Raw genomic sequence first — 27,288 nt, 5'->3', positions numbered from 1 at the left:
TTTCTGAAAGTCAGCAAAAAATGTATATAAATGTTGTTTGGTTCAAAGGGAGAAGAAAGATAAAGAGTTAGTTTGACCTTGAGCGTAGATATCAAGATCACATGAGGTTATTACCATTTTTTAAATTGCATGATTTTTGTATGTAAGATAATTTTTCTATATAATTATTCTGCATATAAAAATATCAAAGTAGTGTTCATGAAAGTAATAAGGTGTATTCATTTTTCGGACGCGTTTTCATCAGGTGTGCAGTACCTGAATAGGAAACGTCATATTTTCAAATGGCGGCTTTAAGAAGGCGATATACATATAAAAATATTTGTTTGAAAATTTTCATACAATTTACAAATATATATTACTTTTATGTATATTCCGCCATCTTGAAATATGACGTTTCCTATTTAGAATCAGTTAGGCTTGTGGAATGAAGACTTGTTTGGATGTACAATTCTAGAATTCCCTGGACGGCGTACACGGTAAAGAGTGACGAGCACGCGCGCGCGCGCAGGGAAAATCTATTACCGCTTAAGATAAAAAGGCATCATTATATTCATTATGACCATCTTAAAGTACAAGGCACAGCTTTACTTCAATCTCTATTGAAATTCTCTAATACGTCATGTTCATTTATACTTATAAAGTTATTTTAAAAATGACCAAAATGAATGTTTTTCGATACAGATCTTCATTTTCTGAAAAACCTAATAATAAAAATTTCGTTTCCGGATTTGGATTTAGCGTGAAAAACTAAATACAATAGAAAAGTACAGCCACATCTTTGATGATCAAAAAAGTTGTATTTTGTCGATCAGTGTAATTGCACATTTATCTTACATTAATGTACAAAATAATGAATAAATTAATTAGCATAAAAAGAACTGACTACATTTATATGGCAGCGATAAATTGGGTTTAGTAACATCCGTAGTTACAGCTCTCGAAATGTGTACTCGTTTAGCGGTTTTAATTTATCCTATCGATGTTATAACTTCTGAGTCTCCCATGATATCAACTTAAGGAAATTAGAAGATTAGCAAGAAATTAAAAAGAAATTTTATTTAGTATTATTATATTAGTATTATATACGCATATTATAATAATAAATAGCAATACATACAATTTTATAGAGAAGGACAATAGAATTTTTTGTAGTGAAGCCTAATGAATATCATAAAATCTGTTATTACAAAATTCATTTTGAATATTGAATGTATATAATAACGCAATCAACAGTACAAATATTAAATGTATTAAGCGACGATGTTTAAATGAGATTATATTACTGCAATTTATTAAATATTACTCCACCATACCATTTACTTGGCGTTACAATTATATATAATTACATTTTTTTATTCTCCTTTTCTGACTCTTATGATGAAGAATTGATCGATTATCAATTAATTTATAATACTACAGAATTTTCTCTTAAACGCGGCATGTCTCTTCTAATGAAAATCAGTAACGCAACTATATAATTATTTGTTTATATTAGCTCATAGCCTTTAAAGTTGGCAATAGAAGTGTAACAACTCGCTCCTTACATTTTTACGGTCTTCTAAAATTGATTTTATAAATCTACACTTCTTCGCTATCAGATGTAGAGTAATAACTATTAATATTAGTGTTTATTACTACTATATTATAACACTATTGTTTACATAACATTTTATATTAGTATTATAACTACCGCTGTTACTGCCATGTAAATGTAATCACAATTGCTTTTAGAAAAAATTATGTAATTTGCAATATACAGTTAGGAGTAGGCAAAATACTCAAAAAATTGTATTTAAATACAAAATACTCTCAAAAAAGTATTCAAATACAAAATTCAATAAAATTAAAATGTATTTAAATACGTATTTTAAATACATATTATATTTCAAATTGCCCACTCTTGGCTGAGACACAATGCTAGAGGTTGTTGTTCACCAAATGTAAACAAGGATAAATGATGCATTATGCACATTATGCGTGGAATGGAACGCACTTTAGATTGAGTCAACAATGGTGCAATTTTAATTTTAATCAAAAAAATTTTACATAATTTAAATGTATTTAATATTTACAAATTTAATATTTACAAATTTAAAATACAAAATACTAAAAAAAAAGTATTCGAATGCAAAATACAAAATACTCTCAAAAAAGTATTCAAATACGAAATACAAAATACGAAAATGTATTTAAATACATGTATTTTAAATACATGTCTTCCAAATACTGCCCACCCCTGTATGCAGTTATATATCTTCTTTGATACTTTTAGGGATAATAACTTGTAATACTTTAAATGCCTTATTTTACACAGATGCATGCACGCGTATACATTTTGTATGTACATATGCAAGATATCCCATTTTAAAAGATTCATTCAAATATCTCAAAGACACGATGGTAGATACATGATGTATCATTGATTTGATCTTGAATGGTGTTATATTTCAAGATTAAGACAAGGTTACTTATAATTTTTTAAACAAAACCTTCCATTTCTTATTACATATTCTCGTAGCTTACCTTAAGAGCATTTCAAAATACTAATAAAGTATTTTTACATTAAGTACTTTTTGAGTTATGGCTTGAAAGTTACAGCACTGCCGGCATTAAGCATTACCCCAGGTGTCCATCCGACGGCTAAAACCTCTTGAATGTTGTTCTGATCATGATCATGATCTGGATAATATTTGTCAAGATTAAGGTCATAGGAGGTTGTTCTTTTTAATTTCATTTTTACGAAATGTAATTTTTAGTGCAAAAATGAAAATAAGAAGAACAACTTCCAATGACTTTAATCTTGACAAATGTTATCCAGATCCTGAACAATATTCAAGAGGTTTTAGCCGATGATTGAACATCTTGGGTAATGCTTAATGCTGGCGGTGATGTAACTTGCAAGACTTATAACTCGAAAAATACTTAATAAAAATGAATTATAGTGTTTTGGAAAGCTCTCGAGGTAAGCTACAAGAATATGCAATGAAATATATAGAATATCTATTTAAGAAATTGATGATGGCGTTTATACGTGACTTCAAACAATTTAAAGGTCAAACCATTAGCATTATCTTATGTCCTTCTCCAAATCATATAACTTTTGTCTGAAACATTTGTTTCTTTAAAATGCACTGTTCAAGAGATATTTTAATGCGTCAATTAAAATTATACACTCTGTATACAGGATGTTTGATAAGTTGTGACAAAGCGCTCGTATGTAGATAGGGTAGACTAAACTGAGTCGAAAAATCTTCTAACATTTTGCAATTTTCGCAATAGTTAACGAAATATTAATTACTAAAAGTTGTCGAATTTTGGTCTTCAATAATTTTTTTTTCTCAAGTACTATCAACTTTACTTTCTATAAAATTGATAATATTTGAATAAAAAATTATTTAAGACCAAGACGACGATTTTTAGTATTTCAACGATTTTTAGTATCTTATTAACTATTGCGAAAATTTTAAAATAGTAGAGGACTTTTTGACTCAATTTAATCCGCTCTATTTATACACGAGTGCTTTATCAAAACTTATCAGACATCCTGTGTGCGTGCGTGCGTATAATCTATTTTTTTCTAAAATTTTCTAGAATTTTTAAATTTTTTACTAAAAGTATCTATTGTGTGAAGATAAAAATTACATTATGTTACAAATTTCTTACATTTTTATCATGTAAGGTTGTTTCTTAATAAATAGGATGTGCTGAATATGAATATGAAAGATTGTCTATCAAAGTTTCCAAGAAAAAAGTTGAAACTTCAAAACACTTTTACCCAAAGCAGCCGTATCGAATCTATTATTTAGAATTTAAAAAATCTAACTTCAGATTTGTAATCAGCGACTCACAAAAAAATTGCAAGATTTGAGAAATTCGTCATAGAAAAAAGTGTGCCACACAAACAATTATTAGGTGTTGGAATTAATTCGTAGCGTTTTACAAGTGATGGGAAGTACTTTCATTAATGTATTTTTTAATGCTCATGTGAAATAAATAACATTCTTTCATTAAAAACGCTACGAATTAATTCCAACACCTAATAAAATTATACATTTCATTTTCTGTCATTAACTCATTAAGGGCCCATGCCTAATACATCCGTGATAGCGCCAAACTGAATACGTGATTTATAGCATAAGCGAAAAAAAAATTACGCATATTTTTTCGTTTTGCAAAATTGATTGTTTAAACAATAATTGTTTAAACAAATTGTTTAAAAAACTATTATAAAAGTGTCATTCGATTCGTTCAAAAACAAGAAACTTTTATTCTTGGTATCCGAATCGATAAAATACCAAGAATAAAAGTTTCTTGTTTTCGAACATAGAATCGAATGGCACTTTTAATTTTTTAAAAATGGGCATTTTTGAACAATTTGTTTAAACAATTATCGTTTAAACAATTTTGAAAAATGAAAATACAATTTAATTTTTTAATAATTAATTTAATTTAAGGGTAATTTTTTTTCGCTTATGCTAGGAATCATGTATTTTGGCGCTATCACGGCTATTAGGCATGGGCTTTAATGGGTTAATCAATTTATGTTATTATCTTCTGCATGAAAATATCAAACTTAAATCATGAATAAAATGTACATTTTACGATTTATGTATGTGTACATATAAGGCATCTGTATATATTTTACATTATATACAGGTGATGAAAAATACTTGGGCCGTTTTAATAAGCATTACCAAGCCGTAATGAAGTATGTTAGTCAGGGGCCCATGTTATTGGATGTACATATGCATAGACCGAATACCAACTCCAAAAACTTCATGGACGCTTTATTGGCCTTTTGGCCAGGTCTGCAGGTATAATTTAATTTTGCTTTTACAAGGTTGCCACAGAAAATTAATTTTGAAATTTCCTGATTTTTCCAGGTCTTCTAGATGACAATGGAAAATTTTCCATGATCAATATCAAATATGTAAATGTTAACATTTTGAAACGGGAATTGTAAGAAAGTTATATTATTAAAAACGATATGCATTTAAAAGCTTAGCAGCATAATGAAATCTTGGATATAAATTCATACCAACAAAAAGTAAATGAGCAATGGAAAAAAGAATACAGTTACAATGGATTAAATATTGAACAACAAATTTCAATTGTTTTATTAAAATTGTTTTGACTATTTTAATTTTAAATTTTATGGTTTGAAATAAAAAATATATTTAATAAAATATTTATCTTAACTATTAGGTGTTGGAATTAATTCGTAGCGTTTTACAAGTGATGGGAAGTACTTTCATTAATGTATTTTTTAATGCTCATGTGAAATAAATAACATTCTTTCATTAAAAAACGCTACGAATTAATTCCAACACCTAATATAATAAAATTTAATTTAAAATGAATTAAGTTTTATGTATTAAATTGTATGAAAATAAAAATAAAAAATAAACTTGACATTGAGAGATGTCTAATTCCTACATTTAAAAAAAGGAATTACATTTCTTTTAACATAATAACTGGCCTAGTATATAGTTTGCAAAACTGATTAAGAAAATCATTATTTGACTATAAATATTAGATGTATTATTTTAAAAAATTCTAGATTTATATTTTTCCCTTTATTTATACTCTTCCAACTTTTTATATAACCAATTTAAATTTCCATGACCTTCCGATTTTCCTTACTTTCCTTTTTGTTTTTAGGTCTGTGGCAATCTTGAAGTTTTTTAATTTAAAAAATATCTTACACATATTCATTTCGTGTTACAATTTCTTGTAGGTTCTTAAAGGTGACATCAAACCTGCCGTAGAAACGCATGAAATGTTGTACCAGGTTATGCAGAGGCATAATTTTATACCAGAAGCATTCACTACTGATTTTCAGGTATATATTACACATTACAATGGATAATTATGGCGTACGTAAAAATTTATTTGTTACTTTCAAGGAAGTTCCGCTATTTACTAATTATCTCCGTATCTTCATACATCATTAAATGCCAATGTTTCGTGAACATCGCGGAAAATCGCTTATAAAAAGAGTATTCTAGCATTCTGTATTTATGTCTTTAAAATTTTTTTGGAAATTAATAAAATGTATACCTATACATTAGATTGATGTATACTAGATGTATATCTATACACTTCTGCAAATGCAACCAAAAGTTGGTGAAAAAGGATCTTACAATTAGCCCGATATTTTATGTGTCGTATGACACATGAAATATCGGCCTTGGAGTACATCCCGATGAAGAAAGAAATAACAGAACGAAATAATAACGGAAAGAAAACAGGGAAGGGGATAACCAATTAGAATGATTCCTTTTTTGTACCTGGACTTATCATCGTAAAACTTTATTCTTTCGCAGTCGCAGCAGGATATGAGAATACATTTAAATAATAAAATATGGTGATAATTCGAGTTTGAGAAACAATGATCTTACAATCGAGAAAGATATGAATAAATGTAAATTTATTTTTATGCATGTTACATATATATGGATGAAGCACGGTTTGAGATTATGAAATTATCATAATCATCGCATTTTCTACATTATCTAATGTGTCAAATTCTGTATTGGAACAAGCACTTATACACGTGTAACTGTATCCTATATTTTTATATTGCTTTCCAGTTGATGGCATATGAGCTGCGAAACAACAAACGAGAAATTATTAAGAAATATTGAAAGTTATTCATCGAAGCGATGTTGAAACAAGTTTTTGGATTTTATAAATCGGTTTTTTATTCGTAATCCGCTTGAATCAGTAATTACGGATTTACTTTCTGTATCTCACTTAATGTGCATAAAAATGAATATGATCAATTCGGTTGAATCCGTAATTACATATTGATCATTTATTTTTGGTATCATACACAAAGCACAACGTAATCAATGTACGGCTAATTCATTCAAATTTATCATGTGATATTGAAGAATTGTTTAACAAAGAAGATTCACTAACTGTTAGTCGCCGATCTCGGCAAGTGATATATCGTTGAAAACGCATCAAGGTTATATACATGTGTCGTTTGCCGAACAAATCCCAGTGTGATATATAGAATGTGCAACATTGCGGATCTACGACAGATGATTTCTAGACATAACCCTGGCCACGATAGTGCAGATTATATCCGGAAATCATCCTGTCGCCGTGGATCTATAATATTGTACACTTTGTAGTATTTAGTATACTGGAATCATTTGGGAAGCAATTATTCATATATCTGTAATCACCTCAGTGCGTACATTTCAATGATACATTACTAGGATCACGAGCGACTAGCATATTTTCATTTCTGAATCTATATGAATTATACAGATTGGATTCATAGATTCAGGAATGAAAATATGTTAGTCGCCCGTATGCTAATCTGTGATCCTAGCAAGTGATGTATTGTTGGAAAATATGTATCGAGGTGATTACAAATATATGAATCGATACTTCCCAAGTACCTTAGTACTGTACACAGAGTGTACAATTACGGATCCAAGGCGATAGGGGAACAGATATAACTTGCACCTATCATGGGTTATTTAGAAATTACCCTGCCGTGGATCCGTGATGTTGCACACTCTGTATATCACATGGGATTTGTTCGGTAAGCAACAACTTATGTATATTATTTCGATGCATGCTTTTCAATACCATTTGTCTAGATCGGCGACTAGCAATTGGTGGAACTTTTTAGAGACCCTCAAAGGAGAGTCTGGAAAACATTCGCCATGATGATGCAAACTGATTTTTAGTAAATTTTAAAATAAAGCGTTTTCAGAGCTATGTTCAGATTTCCATCCGAATGACACCCAGGTCACTTCATCCTTGTTATTTACCGAACGTTAAACAAGGATGATATAATTTTTGCAGCATAATGGCTGCACCAATCCAAACTTGAACATTGCTTTGTCAGACTCTTCCTTGAGGATTTCTGGGTCTCCTTTGTTAGACAATTCTTCAATACCACACAAAAAAAATAAATTCGAATAAATTAATAAGGGAGCGTTTATACTGGTCATAACCGTATGCCGTAATTTGTAATAATTGATTAATCACAATTGAGTATTCCCTTCTTACAGTCGAATGAGAGGAATACTCGAATGATTGGTCAACTACTTTTATGAGCCGGCATGCTTATCGTTGGCTACGAACATCTTTTGTACTAAAACAAAAATTAGAAAAATAGAGCAAATGAAAGCACAGCGCGGTACTTAGTTTATAAAAAAAAATTCAACATACAATTAAAATTAAATATAATTATTAATTAAATATAATTCAGCTTGCTTCAAAACTCGAACGTTTTGACATCCTCAGTGATATACAAGTAGTTTAAAAATTGGAAATTTCTTACACTCTTGCATAACAAGCAAATCCTCGCTTAGATGTAAATGCAAAATCCTTCAACGTGATATCATGTCAATGATGATCATTCAATACAAAATAAGAGATATAGAGTATTATCAAGTAAAAAAAAAAACTAAAAAATCTTTCTATTTGACACTCGCGTGACTCCCATATCAAATCTGACATCTCTTGGGAACCTGAGTATGAAAAAGCGAAACGGAATCATTCTGATTAGTTAGCTCCTACTCTGTTTCCTTTTCGTTATTGTTCGTTCCGTTATTTCTTCTTCCATTCTCGGGTCGCACTCTCAAAATTTTGTTATTATTTTAATGCATAGATATATGGCGAAAAAGATGCGTGTATGATGGCGTATATGATGCGTGTATGATGGCAAAGATGTGGCGATAATGACAGCAAAATTTTGTTATATTCAGCAGAATATACTGGATTCGCTGCCAAAACGTCGCGCATACGCTAGAAAAAGCAATTGAGCGGCAATTGATAGGATGTATACGGTACTACGATCACTCAGGTTGAGCGCTTAGTGAGTAGTTGTAGTTCTGAATGCACCTGTAGATACTGATGACTAAGGTGATATTTCATTTGTGCGTTTTTGTCATACGACAAATTTTTCAAGCCTGTTGATTGGCTATGGGATAGAGAGATCCGAAGACCTCTCTATTCTGTACACATTTGTCATACGAATGAAATAACATCCTGATACAATGGCTGCATTCAGCAGATTCAACAGTTGAGTGAGCGTTCGCTATTACTGGTATGTTGTTCTAGGTTATCCAATCAGACTTTAGATTTAGAAGAATACATCAATAACTGCAAGTCTTCACTCAACTATTGAGTCTGTTAGACACAGCCATTGGGCGCGTTTAAGCCGGACAAAGCTACTAGTTTGCTCGTTGTACAATAGAATGTGATTAGTTGGATCGATAAGTAAAAACCTAATCATTTGCTCGGCGAGCAGGCTAATTACTTTATCAACTTGAATGCGCCCAGTGATGAGTTGTGATGTTCACATAACATTGACATTTAATGGTGTATTAAGACATAGGCTGTGTTCAGAATATATTTTGCAAATTTGTTAGTTTTCTTCGATTGGATTATATTTTTAAATCTAGAAGAATAGTCTTATATCAGCAAATAATTGTAAAATAGTTGCAAAATTGTTGTGTCTGCTGAAACCCATGGTGTTTTTTCCACGATGTATCAAAATCACGGTTGTCAGATTTTTCCGGCTTAAAACCCAGAGACTTCATTTATCTTGTTGAAGATTGCCCGCTACTTTCAAAATTGTTATTATGTTATAATATGTTTTTCAAAAAACGTAAAAAGAATGATCTGTTTTCCATTAGCCAGGGAACCGAAGATTAGTTTTTAAAAACTGTAATCACTGACTGAAAACCGGAGATCTGGCAACTATGATGAAGACATTAAGATAACCAGCAAACCATAATAATAGCTTCTACACACTGAAAACGCTTACCACGCAGCAAAATGTGATGCGATAGCTAATAAGCTATGGCTCTTTTATTATTACCGTATCGCATTTGCCACGTGGCAAACGCTTCTACGTCTAGTGTGCCGAAACCATAAGTGATGCCATTTCTTGTTTACAAATGATGCATATTTGACCCCTCCTTCCCAACTGCAACTCAGAGAATCAGCCCTTCCTTTGCTTCACCAATTGACGCTGCTTTCTACTAGCCGAATGTGGCGTCAATTGGTGGAGCAAAAAGGGCTGATTGTGAGTTGTGCGATAAAGATCTCAATTTTTTTTTATTTTTTATGTTCTCGGCAAAAACTTCACAACACGTATTAATGCGTATACTTTAATCATGGAAAAGGAGTTTTGAATCTGTAAAAGAGAAAGAAGTAATTGTTATTCAAAAATTATATGGTTTAGTCCGTAATACAAAATCCCCTTTAAAAAAAGGTACAATTTCATGTCCTGCTAAATAAAATAAACAATTGAAGCAACAGATCAGTCGCTGTTAGGCGGGTTCACACCTTGACGGAAAAAACGAAAAGCAAAAAAGCGGAAGCCAATCAGAACTCGCGGAAAGACAGAAGCAGACAAGCGAAATGTACTGTTAGTGTTACTTCCGCTTTTCCGTTTTCTGCTTTTCCGTCAAGGTGTGAATCCGGCCTTATATTAGTGGCTGAAATTTTGTAGTTTGAACAGTTTCAGCTACGAAACGCTATTCACGCATCAAACGCTGTTGACGCAGTGCTCGTGTCGACCATATTGGCTAGCGTTGACCGTGATTTATGTAACCTAGTCTATCCCTTTTTTTTATCCAGATAAAAAGATTCGATACAGTTGGAATAACTTAACTGTGAATAACTGTTTACTGTAGCACATTAATATTGCAAGTGACACGTGAAAAACATGAACGAATGTTGTTAAATCTGTCACTTAAATATCAAATTCAGCGCTCCTCGGCCCTTTTTCATGTATAAAGTCACGTGATCTTTTTTGTTGTTAAAACCACTTTGTGCGGTTCGTGAAAATGCACCTTCAACTTAAGCACTTAAGCAGTGACCTCTTTTATATCGTTAATTCAAGTAATTTGGTACGGATATAGTACTTAGTACGCATACAGAATGTAAAAATCAGTGAAAATTTGTAGTAAAAAAATTTATATGGAAGTTTGATGGTCCTGCTCGGTATAAACTAGGCTAATATGGTCAATGCGATGCAAACGTTTTGAAGCGTTTTTTAATTGGTCAGTTTGTAAAATTTTGTAGCGAGACTTTGACTATAACCTAAGAAAATCAACATGTTTGATTCACTACTGCTCACGTTAAGTCTTATACTGATTCTATAATGAGTCGACAGTCGATAGTCTTATTGGTGAAGTTGACCAAGAGCCAACTTCTACACCAACGATGATTAAGTATTGGTCAATTTCAGCGATTAAGGGACTGCTGGAGTGGCCAAATTGTCGGGACTTTGCAAATCTTCAAATGAAATAAAAAATCCTTTTACAGGATTAAAGTAGGCGCAACATATTGATTTGCTGCGGTAGATTATCAAAAAAAAGTTTATAATTTACATTTTTTTCAACTTGTAGAGCTGTCATTTGACATAGATGTTTCCTTAATACAAAAATTTTATAGCTCATATGGACTAAACAGTGCAGTATTAAGCGTGCACAAACAATAACCACAAGGGAAGTTTTCCAGATGTCCAATTAGTTTTGAAAAAGTAACAATTAGAAGTTATAGTATCCTATCTCCTATTAACTAAAATGTATGTCATTCGCTTAGAAAATTTGATATTCGTTAGAAAAATGGATTCAAAGTCCGCTAGCAAAGTCCTAAGCGATCCCCAGCTTCGAAAATGGGTTTAATGACATTTTTTTGTTACCTTTCTTTACTTTTTGGATTTTTCTACATACGTGTGAGTAATATACGTGGAATAGAAGGGAAAATTTGAATCTCGATTCAAGTTTGAATACATTTATAAAGTTTATTTTCATTATATTTCTGTTTTTTAATTCGTACATAATTGATCTACGTGAATAACATAATAAAAGTTTGTTCTTTAATTGCACATTATAGTAAGTAAAAAATATATGTACTTTTATACATACATACATTCATATAACTTTATATAAGTGTACCATATTGAAACGCAATTTGAACTTCGGGAGGGCTAGATAGCTAGATAGAAAAATGTTCAACAACCACCATTGGAATTGAGACTCAAATTTTCCTTTCTATTCTACTTACACATATTACTTATCACGTATGTAGAAAAATCCAAAAAATAAAAGAAAATAATAATATTAAAAGCTTCAAAAGAAAGATTTATATCGATCTGCAAATGACGTATATACGAACGCTGAGCGAAGACTCGGAATGATAAACAAAACAATATTGTGTCTAACAATTGTGTTTAGTTTTAGTAAGCATTCGATCTTGCAAAAGATGGCGTTGCAATATGTTAGATAAGGACAGATTGCGTTTGAGTGAAACACGATATATAATAAATATAAGAAATGAATGAAAGATGTCACTATTATTGAATTCAAAATTAAAAAATGTTTGTATCGACTTCGATCGAGTTCGGCCATCGTTCAACATCCTCTTAAGACTAATAACATATTCGATTTATGTTTGATTTATGTTTCGATTTTAATCCTAAAATCCTAAAATTCAGCCAATAGAGCTGCCAGTCCTAATTGGTCCTAACTGAAATCTCTTCCATTGGTCGCGTTCAGCAGATTCAACTGCGGATCTATGAACGTTCGTTGCTATTGGTGTATCCTTTTAGATCATTCAATAACAGCGAGTACTCACGAATCTGCTCCGCAACAATTGAGTCTGCTGAACGCGACCATTATATAAGACCGCAGCATAAACGAAGCATTACTGACTATATTTACACGGCATTTTTAATCGAGTTTAATAACATCTGTAGTTATGAAATTGGCTAATCATAATCGTTTCATTCTTCCGAGGAACAGCTATTATGATTGACCAATTTCATAACTACGGATGTTATTAACCCGATTAAACGTGCCGTGTAACAGAAGTCAATGACTCGACCCAATTCCGAGTCAATGTTTGTTCTTTTTATTTCTCAATTTAGCTGTTCTTTTGCAGTTAAAGACTTTTGCAGAACAAATCATTGACTCGGAGTTGGGCCGAGTCAGTAAATCGAATACGCTATAAGAACTATATATAAGAAATAACTTCTAATTCATTGTAAAATCAGCCTAATGGTCTCATGGTATAAAGACAAGAGTATGCTCATTCAGTGGTAGGCCACTGCGCATGCAACAAGTATACATCACATTCGACCAGCCCCGGCTATATCTGAAGAAGTTCATGTCCATCAAATATTGCCATACTCTAGCTTTATGAGATAATCTTCTTGAGTAGCATCTGTGTGTGTTAACATATTATAAGTAAGGATTGTGCTTATATTACAAATAAAAAAATAAGCTATGCAATGAAAGGATGCATGAATTATATTCGGAAAACGAACAATGTGCCAGGAAAAAAATGCAATGTGCATGTTTGAAATGACACGTTCAAATTTACCGCATAACGATGACGATGATACTTGTTAACAATTCTGATTGGCCAATGGACGTGAATGTGCGCACGAACATACTCTTATCTTTATATCACGGTTGCCATGTGCGGTACATGCCGAATAAATTCTGTAGTTCAAAGTTCGAGTGATTTCACATTCAAAATGTGTTGTGCAGTTAAAGGATGCGGAAATTACTATCATAAGACAAAAAATGAGTCGGATTGAAAGGAATCGAAAAATTTTTCGGATTAAAAGGCATGGTTAAAAAAGCATACGTTCGAATTTCGTGCTTAATGATGACGTACGCTTGTGAACAATTCTTATTGGTTTTTGGGATTGGGGCGTGGCCATGTGCACGAGCATATCTTTGTCTTTATACAATAGTCTCTACTCTACTATGATTGATTAATTCGCTTACTAATTTATTAGCTTACTCGTTTTACTGCTTAAATTTTTTTGTATGTCTTCTTTGAAAAAAATATCTGTAGAAGTCTCAAAATTAATCATTATATTTATTACATCATATTGCATACATAATTTAAATAATGTCTCCAAATAGGTACATTGGGGACATCATCCACTCAGACCAGAATTTTTAGAATCTACTTACTTCTTGTATCGAGCCACAGGTGATCATTATTATTTGGGAGTTGGACGTAAAGTACTCAAAAGTTTGCAAACGTATGCAAGAGTGCCATGTGGTTATGCAGCTGTATCAGATGTTAGAACTAACAAACACGATGACACAATGGATAGCTTTGTATTGTCCGAGACATTTAAATACTTATTTTTATTATTCGTGGAACCAGGCGAATTGGTTTTAGACTTGGACGAATTTATTTTTACCACTGAGGGTCATTTATTGCCGCTTACACTTGCTTCCATCAGGACAAATATCTCGTCTGTAAGTATATATATATATGCAAATTGCAATTGATTCGGCAGTACAATGATATAAATTTTACTTTTTTAATTAGGATTTTGAACGCGATATTGTTTATGTGGATGAGTTTGACCGTACTTGCCCAAATAGTTTGCATTTATTTCCGGCAACAGTAAGGCAACCTTTGAGAAATATGGTAGAGGATGTTTGTCCGAGACGATCGATTAAGCGAAGATTAAGCGCATCGCAATTTCAGGTATATTTACATTAAATTCATATTTTTTAACAAAAATTTGTTTAAAGATCAAATTTTTTTTCTACAGGCAAATAATTTGGAACATCTGAAAATGTTGAGTGATATGGGAATAACAACTCTAACATTAACCGATGGACGGGTTCAACTTTTGCACACATTTTCTAATGTAATTTGTCACACATTAAACATTATAAATTATATTTAATATCTTATTATGTTTTGTATATGGTACATTATAATAATAGGTTAAATATATTAGGTGTTGGAATTAATTCGTAGCGTTTTACAAGTGATGGGAAGTACTTTCATTAATGTATTTTTTAATGCTCATGTGAAATAAATAACATTCTTTCATTAAAAAACGCTACGAATTAATTCCAACACCTAATAGTAAATAAATAAATGTTCTGGGGATGTATATATTCTCATCAGTCAAACATTAAAAAAGTTAAATCTTTTATGGGTATTATCTTCAAAGATACCAGAAACTTGCGGATTATCGCCATGTGTTCATCCACTAATGGCAACCCGCAAATCTTCTGGTATCTTTATTTTAAAAAAAAGTTATATGAAAAATGAGAGGAAATATTCAATTTTTAAGAGAGGAGGAATTTTGTTATTTAACAATTGATAGAAATAATTAATATGAAACAATTAATAGAAATAACTAATAAATATTTTGAAATTTGAATATTTGAACATTTATATTTTCATTATTGAATGAATATTTAAACATTTTATTTAAAAAATTGTCCAAATAGTCTCCAAATGATTTGCCATTATAACTTTCAATCTTACATATATTATTATAAAATATAAAAACTGCTTTCATTATTCACTGCGTGTATTGCAAATCTGTAGTATATGTATCTATACTGCATATAACATTATTACTATATATAACTATACTACATAAACACGTATAACGTACGTGAATAGATTTCTAATACTTGCAATGAAAACAGAATATAGCTGAAGAAAAAATTGGAAAACCTTTGATAATTCTAAAATTGCATTAACGTTTCTAGTGTTTCAAAATATTCATTACTTACTATTCTATTATTTGTTCTAATTATTTAATATTAAACAATAAAATTCCTCCTGCTTCAAAAATTAAGCGTTTCTAGATTTATATTTATATGAATTTTTATATGAATTTTTTGATTAAATACGTCCTTAGAATATTTGACATTTATTCATTTAAACTTTATATATCATAAAATATATTTGTTAAAATAGGCAAAGACACCACAAGATTCGGAAGAAGGATTATTGTTTATGCAAGAAATGGTTGAACTTACCAAGATGCAAATACAACCGGAAACTAAACCGCAAACAGTAACATTCACAAAACCTAACACAGATCCACCAGAAAAAATTACGTTGTTAGCCGGACCAGCACAGTTTGGACCTGAATTACAGAATTTCGATAAGATTACTGGAAAAGTAATATTTACATATCCACCCGCAGCTTGCACAGATCTGCTAAACGCGGATAGATTGGCAGGCAAAATAGTAATAATGGATCGAGGAAATTGCATGTTCATAGAAAAGGTACATGTCGCTGCAAAATATTTTTCCAAATCACTTTTCATTAGCTTTAGATTGCCATGTTTGATTCTAGGCGCGGAGAATTCAACAAGCTGGTGCTCTTGCCGGAATAGTATTGGATAATGTTGCGGGTTCGAGTGCAGCAACTTCGCCCATGTTTGCAATGTCAGGCGATGGAAAAGAGATCGATGACGTCACAATACCTGTCGTGTTTCTCTTTTTCACAGAGGCAGCTGAACTGATGACAGCTATTAATATGGCAAATGGCGATCTTACTGTCACACTTGGTAACTATGAAGATTCAAATATTGTATTACAAAATAAACATTTTATTCTCGTGCATTATTTTTTAATTCTTTCATGTTTGAAATCGATTTTTTAAGACGAAAACATCGAAATATTATTTTTAGAGTTATTAATTAACAGTTAAAATAGAAAAGCTTTTCTTTTGAATTAAATTTTAGGGACACGAAATGATAATTAAATTAAAGTAAACTTATTTTATTACAACTTATAGAATATTTAAAAGTTAAAAATCGCAAAGATGTGATAAATGATGATTTCTTACAATATTTTCATAAAGGAAAAATTGATTCTAAAGAATCTTAAAATTTACTGCATGTTCTTACAGATAGATACAGATCATTACAAATAGATAAACTAGAATAGATAGATCGTTACAAATAGATAAACTTTACTCATTTTTATATGGATTCTGGACCTCTTACGGCACTTTGATAATAAAACTTAGAGTGTATGGCAATTGCCCATGATCCAATTGCGCACAATCCAATCACAGCGCTAAAAAAAAAATAACGCTAAACTCCCTACGCAAAAGTCACTGTGATTGGCAGTGCGCAATTACTACTCACTAACACTTACAAAGTATACCAGGCAAAAAATCAGATAATTCTAAAACATTGTGTACGATTAGAGTTCATCCGTAACGTAAAACTATTTTTTGTTCGTGCGAAATTATAATTTTAGGGGGTTAAAATTATTAAAATTAATGAAAAGAAAACTTATTTATTTATTTAATATTAGGTGTAGTAAGAAATCCATTATTTTTCCAATAGATGGCTTTAGTAATCTGTATCACGCGTAGACGAGATACAGATTACTAAAGCCATCTATTGGAAAAATAATGGATTTCTTTTTACTACACCTAATATCTCCTCGCCCTGATTTAAAAAAAAAATTTTTTTATTTAATTCTAAAGTATTTAATTCTTGAAACTATTCAACTTTTATTCAGAATATTTTTTTCTATCTTTTACAGTTTCGACAATATTCGCTTTGAAATAAAAAAAAACTGATTTTTTTCAAAGGGGTGTTTCACCCCTCTAAAACTATAACTTCGCTCGAACAAAAAAAATCCTGTTACGAATGAACTACTCTACTCACACACAATGGCTGTGTTGGACAATGAACATAGCTAATGTTTCAGAATTTTTTAAATTTTCAGATTACTTATAATTTTCAGATTGTTAGTGTCCTTTGTTAGCTATAATGAAAGATTATTTAATAGAGGATCCAAATGTTCCATAGACACGCACAATTCTCATCGCTCTTCATAGATAATCTTTTTGAAACATCTAAAAAGTTTATAAATTTATAAGCTTGCAAAATATAAATATAAAATACAAGCAGCATTCAGCAACGCATAGGATGTTTTTTGCGAATGTCATATATTTAAAATTCTTACGTTAACAATAACAAATTCATAAATGACCTATATCAGGCCATCTTCAGTATGCCGTATAAATAATATATCAATGATTCGTAGCCAAAAGATTAAATATCATGAGATTAAACAATAATTGGCTGATAAACTTTAGCGACATTGCCAAAGTTATTTAGTATTACAATTAGATCAACACTTTAATTTACCCAATATTATTGTTAAAAAGGCAATAACAGTAGAATATATTAGGTGTACAAATAAATTTCCGCCGTTTTTTATCAAAAATTAAGCATTTATTGTGAAAGAACGATACATAATGTTTTATTGATGTAAGTCAAAATGTAAGTGCAAGTTCTTTTTGCGTTTGGCCCGAATCTTCATTCAACAATGCTTCCAATTCCGCGTCTTCGTACACTTTCGGCCTTCCGCTATGTTCTTTGTCTTCGACGTCAAATTCACCGTTCTTAAATTTTTGAAACCATTCACGACAACTTCTCTCACTTGAGGCAGCCTTACCATATGCTTCTACAAGCAATCGATGAGCCTCAGCTGCAGATTTCTTCAAATTAAAGAAGTAAATCAAAGTTCCCGCAAATGACGCTTATTCGGCTCAAAATTCGGCATTTTCGCACAAAAAAATATATGATGCTGATACAAAATCGCTAGTATTTCAAGGTTATGTTGTTGACAGATGTCCAACCTTACGATATAATGTTTTACATTAGACAATTTTAACCATAGCTTGCTAGTGGCGCCGTCTTTTGTCAAACGGCGGAAACTTATTTGTACACCTAATATTAAATACATCGAGAGTAATTTAATTAAATTAGATGAAAAAACACGTAATTTGATCAAGATTCAATTCCAATTTTTAAAATTTTCCAAACAATAAAATATACGAGTACGAATAATTCTGACAACAATATTACTAAAGAACGCATAAAAGTTTTAAAAAATTTTATTTGTGAACATCCCAATATTTTAATTACTAAAGCGAACAAAGGAAATACCATCGTAATATTACATGTAGACGATTACAAAAATAAAATGAATGATATTTTGTCGGATCAAGATACTTACACTAATGTGAATAAAAATCTTATTAATAAAATAACAATGGAAATTCGCTCATTTCTAACTAAATGGAAAAACAAAAAACTTATAGACCAGATCACTTATAAAAAATTGTATATTTCCGACGGAGAATTGCCGAAGACTTATTTACATAATGATTTACATAATATGATTCCTTTAATTATTCTGCATAAAAGTATTAAGGTACCAACAAACTAATAATTTACGAAATATTCAATATCTTAAAACATTCAACAATAATAAAGAACAAAATCAAATGCTGAATCTCTTATGCAATTATATTCAAATTATAGCAACGCGTACCATTTCACAATCTAGTCATCATCAGTATGTAAGTTTTAGAATTGTCTCAATATAAAATTAAATTTAAATGTAAATCATTCATAACGTTCGATCTTCTTGTGTATAATTATTGAACAATAAAATACGCATAATAATTAAAACAAGATCTTTAATTAACAATGTCATTGTTCAAAGTTTGTGATTTTTTCATAAATCTTATAGCATTTTCTCTTGGCTGCACTATTGCCTACCAGTGCAACACTCAGATAATGTAGCATGTCCTTGGTTGATGATAGGCAAACTCATTCAGTGTAATGTGGTTATAATAAATTTTCGTGGTTATAGTGTAGTGCAAATTTTATGCACGAAGTGGAGTTTTGCTACACGATCTCAAAGAGACGGTGTAGAGCCAGTGTGACATTAAAAATTTGAAAATGGAAGTCAACCGACAATAGAATTAAATACAATAGCATGTAGTGTACACCATGGTGTATGTACACTTGTGTAGTGCAGCACTGATGCAGCACTTACACGCAACTGGTATGCGAGATTACATTCAGTGTATTCCAAAAGAAAAACACTATTAATATGTATCCATGGAATTTAATTCAATCAAACACTCAAAATACTTCTCTCCTCTGTCAGATATTATTCACAAAGTGTGATCGTCGTGTGGATGCACAAATCCCAATTTCTGTGATGACACTATGATTAAACCAATATGTTAATCTTATCGAAAATCGCATGATGTATCGATCGATGATGGAAAGATGTATATTTATAAACACGATATATATTTGAAAAATAGAAATACTATATTAATATTTCATTATCACTTTCCGTCCTCGAAGAGAAATGGTTTGTGAACTTATCATCTGTTACGATTCCGGAAAACGTGCAATGCTTTTTATAGTTAGGAGAAAATTTTTCTCTACCTAACAAAAAATAAGAAGAATATCATATGAAGTTATAAAAAAAACTTACTAAAGAATTACGAGATTTATTTACAAGATGGAAGAGAGATAAAATTATTAGTGACTCTAAATATAAAAGTCTATATTGCAGCGATAGGATGCTCTCGAAAATTCAAACTGGGACTGCCCTTATAGAATTATCATCTCCTCTATAGACAGTCCATTTTATAATTTAGCTTCCTTTCTCCAAAAGATCATGATGAGAATCTATTCTAAAAGCAGACAGTTACATAAAAAAATAGCTTCCAATTGGACGAGAACAATTTTGATTTCTCTCGATGTTGTCTCGCTTTTCACGAACATTCCATTAGATATTGCGATGAATTGCATAAACGAAAATTAGTCCTATATCTATCTATAGTTTCCTATAGCTTCCTATCTCCAAAAAATGTAGTATTGCAAAAAACAGAATTCTTCGTGGCAGTTTGTACTAAATTCTATTTTTTTTTTTTAATATTTGATAAAAGAATCAATGCTTTGGCACATTTATGGGTTCTTCATTGTCTCCCATTGTTGCTAACTTGGTACTAGAATGCACAGTCTTGATGTCATTAAACAATCCGTTACCTTTCCATTATCGCTATATGGATGATTTATTTATGGCTCTCTTTTCAAATGGCTTCTCTCTTTCCGAATTCATACGAGACTGCTTTAATTCTTTCCATCCACGTCTACAATTTAATATAGAAAGAGGAGGAGTACTGAACTTTTTAGACGTCACTATTAGTATGAAAGAGAATAATCTCACATTTAACTGGCATCACAAACCGAACTTCTCAAGAAGATACTAATCAAACTTTTATTCAAATCACCCTACCTCTTAAAAAATATGCACTATTACACAATATTAGTTTGGTAAACAAAGCTTTTTTATTATCTGACTCGATATACCAGGAAAAAAATTTAAATTTTATAATTGAGACTAATTCAAAATGACTCCAGTACAACTCATCTTCAGTACAATTAACAAACGCATAAAAATCATTAAAAAAAAAAATAACAGCCGTAGAAAATCATTTTAGTTGCCAGAACTCAGAAAGTAATACAACATGATTTACAGAATCATACATCAATTCCCAATAAATTTAATCGATTGAAAGTAAAGTCAAGGTTTCATTCTACAGTATGAATAAATTTAAAAAATTTATCAGAGTCTACAAAGACGCTCTTCCACATCATGCAAAAAACAATGTAATGTACAAAATAATGTGCAAAGAATGTAATGCTAAGAATGTCGGACAGACGAGCAGACAATTAAAAACAAGAATATCCGAATATAAACCATATAATTGGAATCAAACTGCTCGTTCTATTATAATCAATTATAGAATGCAATATAATCACGAGTTTGATTGAGACAACGTTAAAATCTTAATGAAGAACCTTTGTATAAAAAACGTTTAACTTCTGAAATACTTATTATAATATTAAAAAACAAATAAATGGTCTCAATCTACAAACAGACACAGAGAGTCTTCATAAAGCATATATATAGATAATCAACAATATTTGATTTTGTATCATTATTTTATCAGTCAGTCATTTTGTCCGTTGTCATGTACATTTAATTTAATTTAATTTAGTTTATCATATTAGGTGTTGGAATTAATTCGTAGCGTTTTTTAATGAAAGAATGTTATTTATTTCACATGAGCATTAAAAAATACATTAATGAAAGTACTTCCCATCACTTGTAAAACGCTACGAATTAATTCCAACACCTAATAATTTATTTAAGTCATTATATTCAATTTTGTCCTATGACTACGGATGCATATTTTAGTATATACAGTTTTTTACCATTTTTATTCCTCTATTTAAAATTGTTTTATCATTATTCTTTATTACTACACTGACCGACTTATAAGTTCTTAACTAATTAATATCAGTTATGTTTAACCGACTATAATTTGTTCAAGATCAGTAAGTTTTTACCAGAATAATAATTGTTTCTGCTAATTCTTAAAGAGAAAATTTTCTTATATTTCATTTATCAGCACAACCAGATTCTCGACAACTGATATTCCAATTATTCTGGGAACAACTTACCAAAAGCGATTGAGAAGAATTATAATATAATTATAATTAAACCCATTGTATTTCTGAAGAGAACTCGAATAAGTAGCTGAAATATGTCAAAAATTCGAATTTATGAGATTAGATTTTAATAACAACTCAATGTGATTATTGATTGAATATATTAATTGTTTTTACGCAACAAATTCTGCTCTTCAATACTCTGTCATTATACATATTTTTAATGTATATTATTTAGAGCCCTTTATTATTATTATTACTTTAATTTTTTAATATTTCATGTCAAAATAAAGTATAAAATATTTCATGAACTGTTGATTTTTTTATATCTCCATTTTGACTTGTATATACTTTATATGTAGAATACTTTTATATGCAGAATAATTAGAGGAATCATAGTATAAGTATAAAAAATTTATATAATTCCATTTAAAAAAGTTGAGGCAATCTTCATGTCTTTTAAGCGCTTTCATCTAGAAAAATATAATGTAACCAAAATATATTACTTCCAAAGTCATTTCACTTTCATTTGAAACATTTTTTTAGTATCCTTTATGCTTTTTGAGATATTTGCTTACGGAAATTAAAACAGGACATCTTGTGTATTCCGCTCCATAAACACTCTCCAGTACTCTCTTTATTACGAAATTTTATTTACTCTATAAGTAAGAGTCAAGACTTTAATAATAATTGATTTTATAAAAAAAATCGACGAAATGATAAAATCAACTACTGCTTTCTTCTGTTAAAATGTCATAAAATTATATTTCCCGGAAACTCGGACTATTTTAAGTATAATATGATTTTCGGCAAGTGAAATTATATAATAAAAAAAAAGTGATGATCCCAACGATCCTTGCATAATTTCCAAATAGATAAATCTAGAATGCATAAACTGCTTTATTACTTACAATAATAAAGCTATTGATACTTCAATATTATTTTTATTTAAAAAGAAAAAGAATTAAATCAAACATATCTAAAGAATTTATAATTAAAAATTGGTACAATTTATTCGAATTATTTTGAATTGACACTAAATATACAACATTTTTTTCATTATATAAATAAATGTATGTGATTACAGGAATATATTCTTCAAAAGAAGAAATTCAGCTTAAAGCACCTACTGACTTGTCACTGTTCGAACGTTTGAAAGGATCATTAAAATCATTTCTCAGTCGACATGTAACTCAGCAGGTTTGTTGTTTTTTTTTGTTCAAAATTTTAAAGATACTATTTTATATTTTATAAAACTTAAAAAACAAAAATTTTATATGTTTATAGGCGACAACTATTACATCAAACTTGGATATGATGATTCCGATTGAATCGCAAGAAACTCAAGAGGATGCTATTGATTTTCATTATTTTCATGCAGAAATTGTCAAAGATTCACTTGGTGGTGAAGTCAGAATTACTGCCGCATCCGAAGCTACAATTATCATCTTGAGACCAGTCTCTACACCGATAGAGGTTTTATGGCATCAATTAAAAGAAGTATTCGTCAATCAAATATTTCTCAACACTAAACAAAACAAAGGTATAAGAATCAGAAGTTATATTTTGGAGAGCTATTATAATTGGATTAACAAGGCGCGTGGCGTGCTTATGAAAACGTCTTTATCATATAAAGTTCGATGGTTCTTAAGTGAGCTATTGGTGGTCGCGCCAAACTCATCTATTAAAAAGATGGGACAATTACTAGAACCAAACAAGCAGAAACTATTGAAACAATATTTACTTACTAATATGGATACTATGGTGTTGAATTTAAAAACCATAGCTACAAAATTAAAGAATGTAAAATCTGTGAGTCCCGAAATGGAACAACTGCTAAAGATTTCGGAATCTGGCATTACGCAAGTTGAAAATTATTCATTTCTACGTCATTTGTTAACTGATTTGTTTGACGAAGAAGAAGAGATCATTAATCAGCATGTCGCTCTTTTGGATCGCATTCATGCAGAAGTTCATACTACATATCAAGAAATATTAATTGATGGTGTCCAAAGGCACTTGGAGAAATCAGGAGTGGAAGATAGTTCGTATTATGACATATTGATTGCCGATTTGCAAAAAAATTTAAAAAATATAGATAAAAAAGAAAATATACTTAGGAAAACTAAAGAAAACAATTTGGCAGTCGCTGAATTTATTAGTGACAGTAATACAGGTAAATCAGAACTGGAAAGAAAAAACCTTAGAATCTTAAAGAAAATTAAAGAATCAAGTACTGAAAAGTTAGAGGATTTTGAATATTTCATATTAACGGAAATAGAAAAAGCAGTGAAATATTCTGAGCAAAATATCTTACAAAAATATGAAGATATAAGCGACGAATCGAAAAATATTATGACAAAAAATAAAAAGGATAAGAATATTGTCAAATCCGGCGAAATTATTCTGCACTCTTCTAAAAATCAGAGCGAGAGTGAAAATAGAGAGAATAAAGTTCGAAAATCCTTTCAGAAAGAAATAGATTTTCTTCAATTAACAAAAGTAGTAGATGCGAAATTTAAAGAAACAACTACAGACAAGAAGATAGAAAAGTCTTCTGCAGATTCTGCATCGAGTGGTACTAATAAAATTCACATTTTTGATGCGTCTGTGGCTAAAGATACATCCAATACAAGGATTACGTCTCCCAATAATAAACACACTTTCTTACAAGGATTACAAAAAGATATTAGTGATATACAGCATAGTCACAAGACTGATTTAAGAACAAAGACATCCAGTCGGAAAGATTTCGTTGAAAATAAAATTATATCCACTGATTTACTGGAAGAATTTAAAAATCCCATGTGGGTTATCAATGAGGAAAAAGTATTTCAAAAGAAACCACAAATGTCAAATACGCTACATAGTACCACAAAATCCAATAAAGTAAAGTATGATGAAAAAAAGTACATGAGTAAAAATAAAGCAACTAAACCAAAATCGAGTACAGCTAAACATATCGATAATGAATTATAACAATAGTTTTGAAATTTAGACTACAATTATAATTATTATGCAAAAAAAAAAACAGAATTTCCAATGGCCATAAGGCTACTGCATTATAACTGATATTTTTGCATTGTGATCTAGATGTGCATATAGTCAATACGTTCCGTGCCATGTGTACCATCGATGATACACGTTAAACTTTTCATTCAGACCGCGTATTCCACGGATAGTACACTATGTGATGACTGTTCTTTACGTATGCATGATTGTTCTGTGCGCAGGAGGTTCTAGCTTGGCACGGAACGTGTTTGACCTCTAACCTAAACACCTCTTGTGTGTATTTGCGCACGCGCACAACACACACACACACACACACACACACGAGAAGTAATCTAGAAAAATTGTATTTATTCGATAAAGAAATATAAAATTGTCAGATTATACTACTGCTATATTATACTTATATAAAGAATCTAAATTGGTTCTAAATTGGTGCTTAAAAAAAAAATTTATTAAGTCTCATAGGCATACCTGTACGACACAAGTGTTAAAGTGGTTGTGAGGATGTAAACAAGGCGCTAAACTCATGTACATTTCGTGTATTATATTATAGTATAATATTCTGTACACTGAAATAGGGTAGCAGTAAAGTTCTTTCTTCCAAGAAAGCAGTTTTGATGTATCAATTCTATAATTTGTATTATATATATATATATATATATGACTGTATATGATTGTAAATCTAAAAAATAGCAGTACTCTGTGATGTGAGAGTATAATACATTTCAAATGAGAGTGAAGAGAATGAGAACTAGATGTATTATTATCCTTTTTTGACATTTACATTATTTTACTCTAAAAATGTGCCATAATTAATAATAATATATTTATCCTATAATGCAATTTAAAAAATAATATTTAGTATAAAAAAATTGTTCCAATTTTTTCAATTTTTTGCAAATACTTTAATGTTAATTATTTTTGTCGATACAAATATAATATTAAAACTATATATATATATACATTTATATAACCAAAATGTTATGCAAAATAATATTTGTCCGAAGAAGTGTGTAATATTAATCTTTGTACCAATATTGCATATACTCTATATATAAACTGTTTATTAAACAGTCATAAGTATCTTTATAGAATTTTCTTATAATTTTTGAGTGCATTGTATTTAATTTTCAAATAAAATACATTTAAATCTTTATTTACTTTGATAATAAATGAAATTTTATAAACAATAATATAACAATCAAGAAATTTTTGTTTTGCAACTTATAAGTTAAAATATGCCTTAATACATGTACAGAAAAAATGTCAATGTATATAATGTAAAAGAAATATTACGTTTTATATATATATATATATATATATATATGTATGTGTATATATATATATATATATATATATAAAATGGATACACTGTTATATGTATATAATGTAAATTTTAATATGATATAAATGGATATTGAAGATATAAGTTTGATCTTTTGACAACTACCCGCTGTATACATCTTTATTTGTGTTGTGTAAATTTATATACTACTTAAATAAATATATTTCACGAACAATATTAATATCTTATAAGGTCTATTTTTTTTTAGCTAAAGTTCTTGCATGATTCTTTCTCCCTTTTCTCTCCACGTTAGAGAGAAAAAGAGAAAAAATGAACCATACAAGAAGTTCAACTAAAAAGAACAGGCTGATATTAATATATCAAATTGTCTTTAATTTCTTTAATGTTATACAGGGTATCTCGTAAGTTTTTGTCAACTGCTTTTATATAGATAGAGCGGATTAAACTGAGTTGAAAAGTTCTCTATTATTTTGCAACTTTCGCAATGGTTAATGAGATATAATTAAAAATCGCTGAATATTGGTTTTCAATAATTTTTTAATTTACAGAATGGCAGCCATTTGAAATTAAATATCAATTTTCACTAACTTTTTTTCATTTCCAACCTGTTCAAAGAAATAGTTATTTTGGAAAATTTATGGCATTTTTAGGTTCATAGTCCCCCATACAAATTATCTTTTTCGTAGGAAAAAAACTTCACTTTAATTGGGTGATTGATTGAAGTTGTTACATTTCCCGCCAGTTTGAAAAATGTGAATTCGAGAAAAACGCGTTTAAAGTTTTACTTTATGATAACTTTTTGTTGACAATATTTTGAAACTTAATTTAATCAGCGATTTCTGGCCT

The 27,288-nt window shown here is 30.1% G+C and overlaps 1 protein-coding gene across 1 annotated transcript in view; it reads left to right on the top strand.

Moving 5' to 3' along the window:
* Positions 1-25,160, top strand: part of Edem2 (ER degradation enhancer, mannosidase alpha-like 2) — a 36,937-nt gene extending 11,777 nt beyond the window's left edge. Inside the window, exons 9-17 of the mRNA XM_011059696.2 lie at positions 4,657-4,814; positions 5,738-5,842; positions 13,923-14,267; positions 14,341-14,502; positions 14,570-14,668; positions 15,742-16,056; positions 16,127-16,340; positions 23,212-23,324; positions 23,412-25,160. Coding sequence (XP_011057998.1) covers positions 4,657-4,814; positions 5,738-5,842; positions 13,923-14,267; positions 14,341-14,502; positions 14,570-14,668; positions 15,742-16,056; positions 16,127-16,340; positions 23,212-23,324; positions 23,412-25,103 — 3,203 coding nt within the window. The 3' untranslated portion in view covers positions 25,104-25,160. The remainder of the gene's footprint in view (positions 1-4,656; positions 4,815-5,737; positions 5,843-13,922; positions 14,268-14,340; positions 14,503-14,569; positions 14,669-15,741; positions 16,057-16,126; positions 16,341-23,211; positions 23,325-23,411) is intronic.
* The last annotated feature ends 2,128 nt before the right edge of the window (positions 25,161-27,288 follow it).

Source organism: Acromyrmex echinatior, chromosome 1 (genome assembly GCF_024713525.1).
Source record: "Acromyrmex echinatior isolate Ae372 chromosome 1, ASM2471352v2, whole genome shotgun sequence".
NCBI classification, from domain to species: Eukaryota; Metazoa; Arthropoda; class Insecta; order Hymenoptera; family Formicidae; genus Acromyrmex; species Acromyrmex echinatior.
This window is presented reverse-complemented; position numbering and strand designations above follow the sequence as displayed.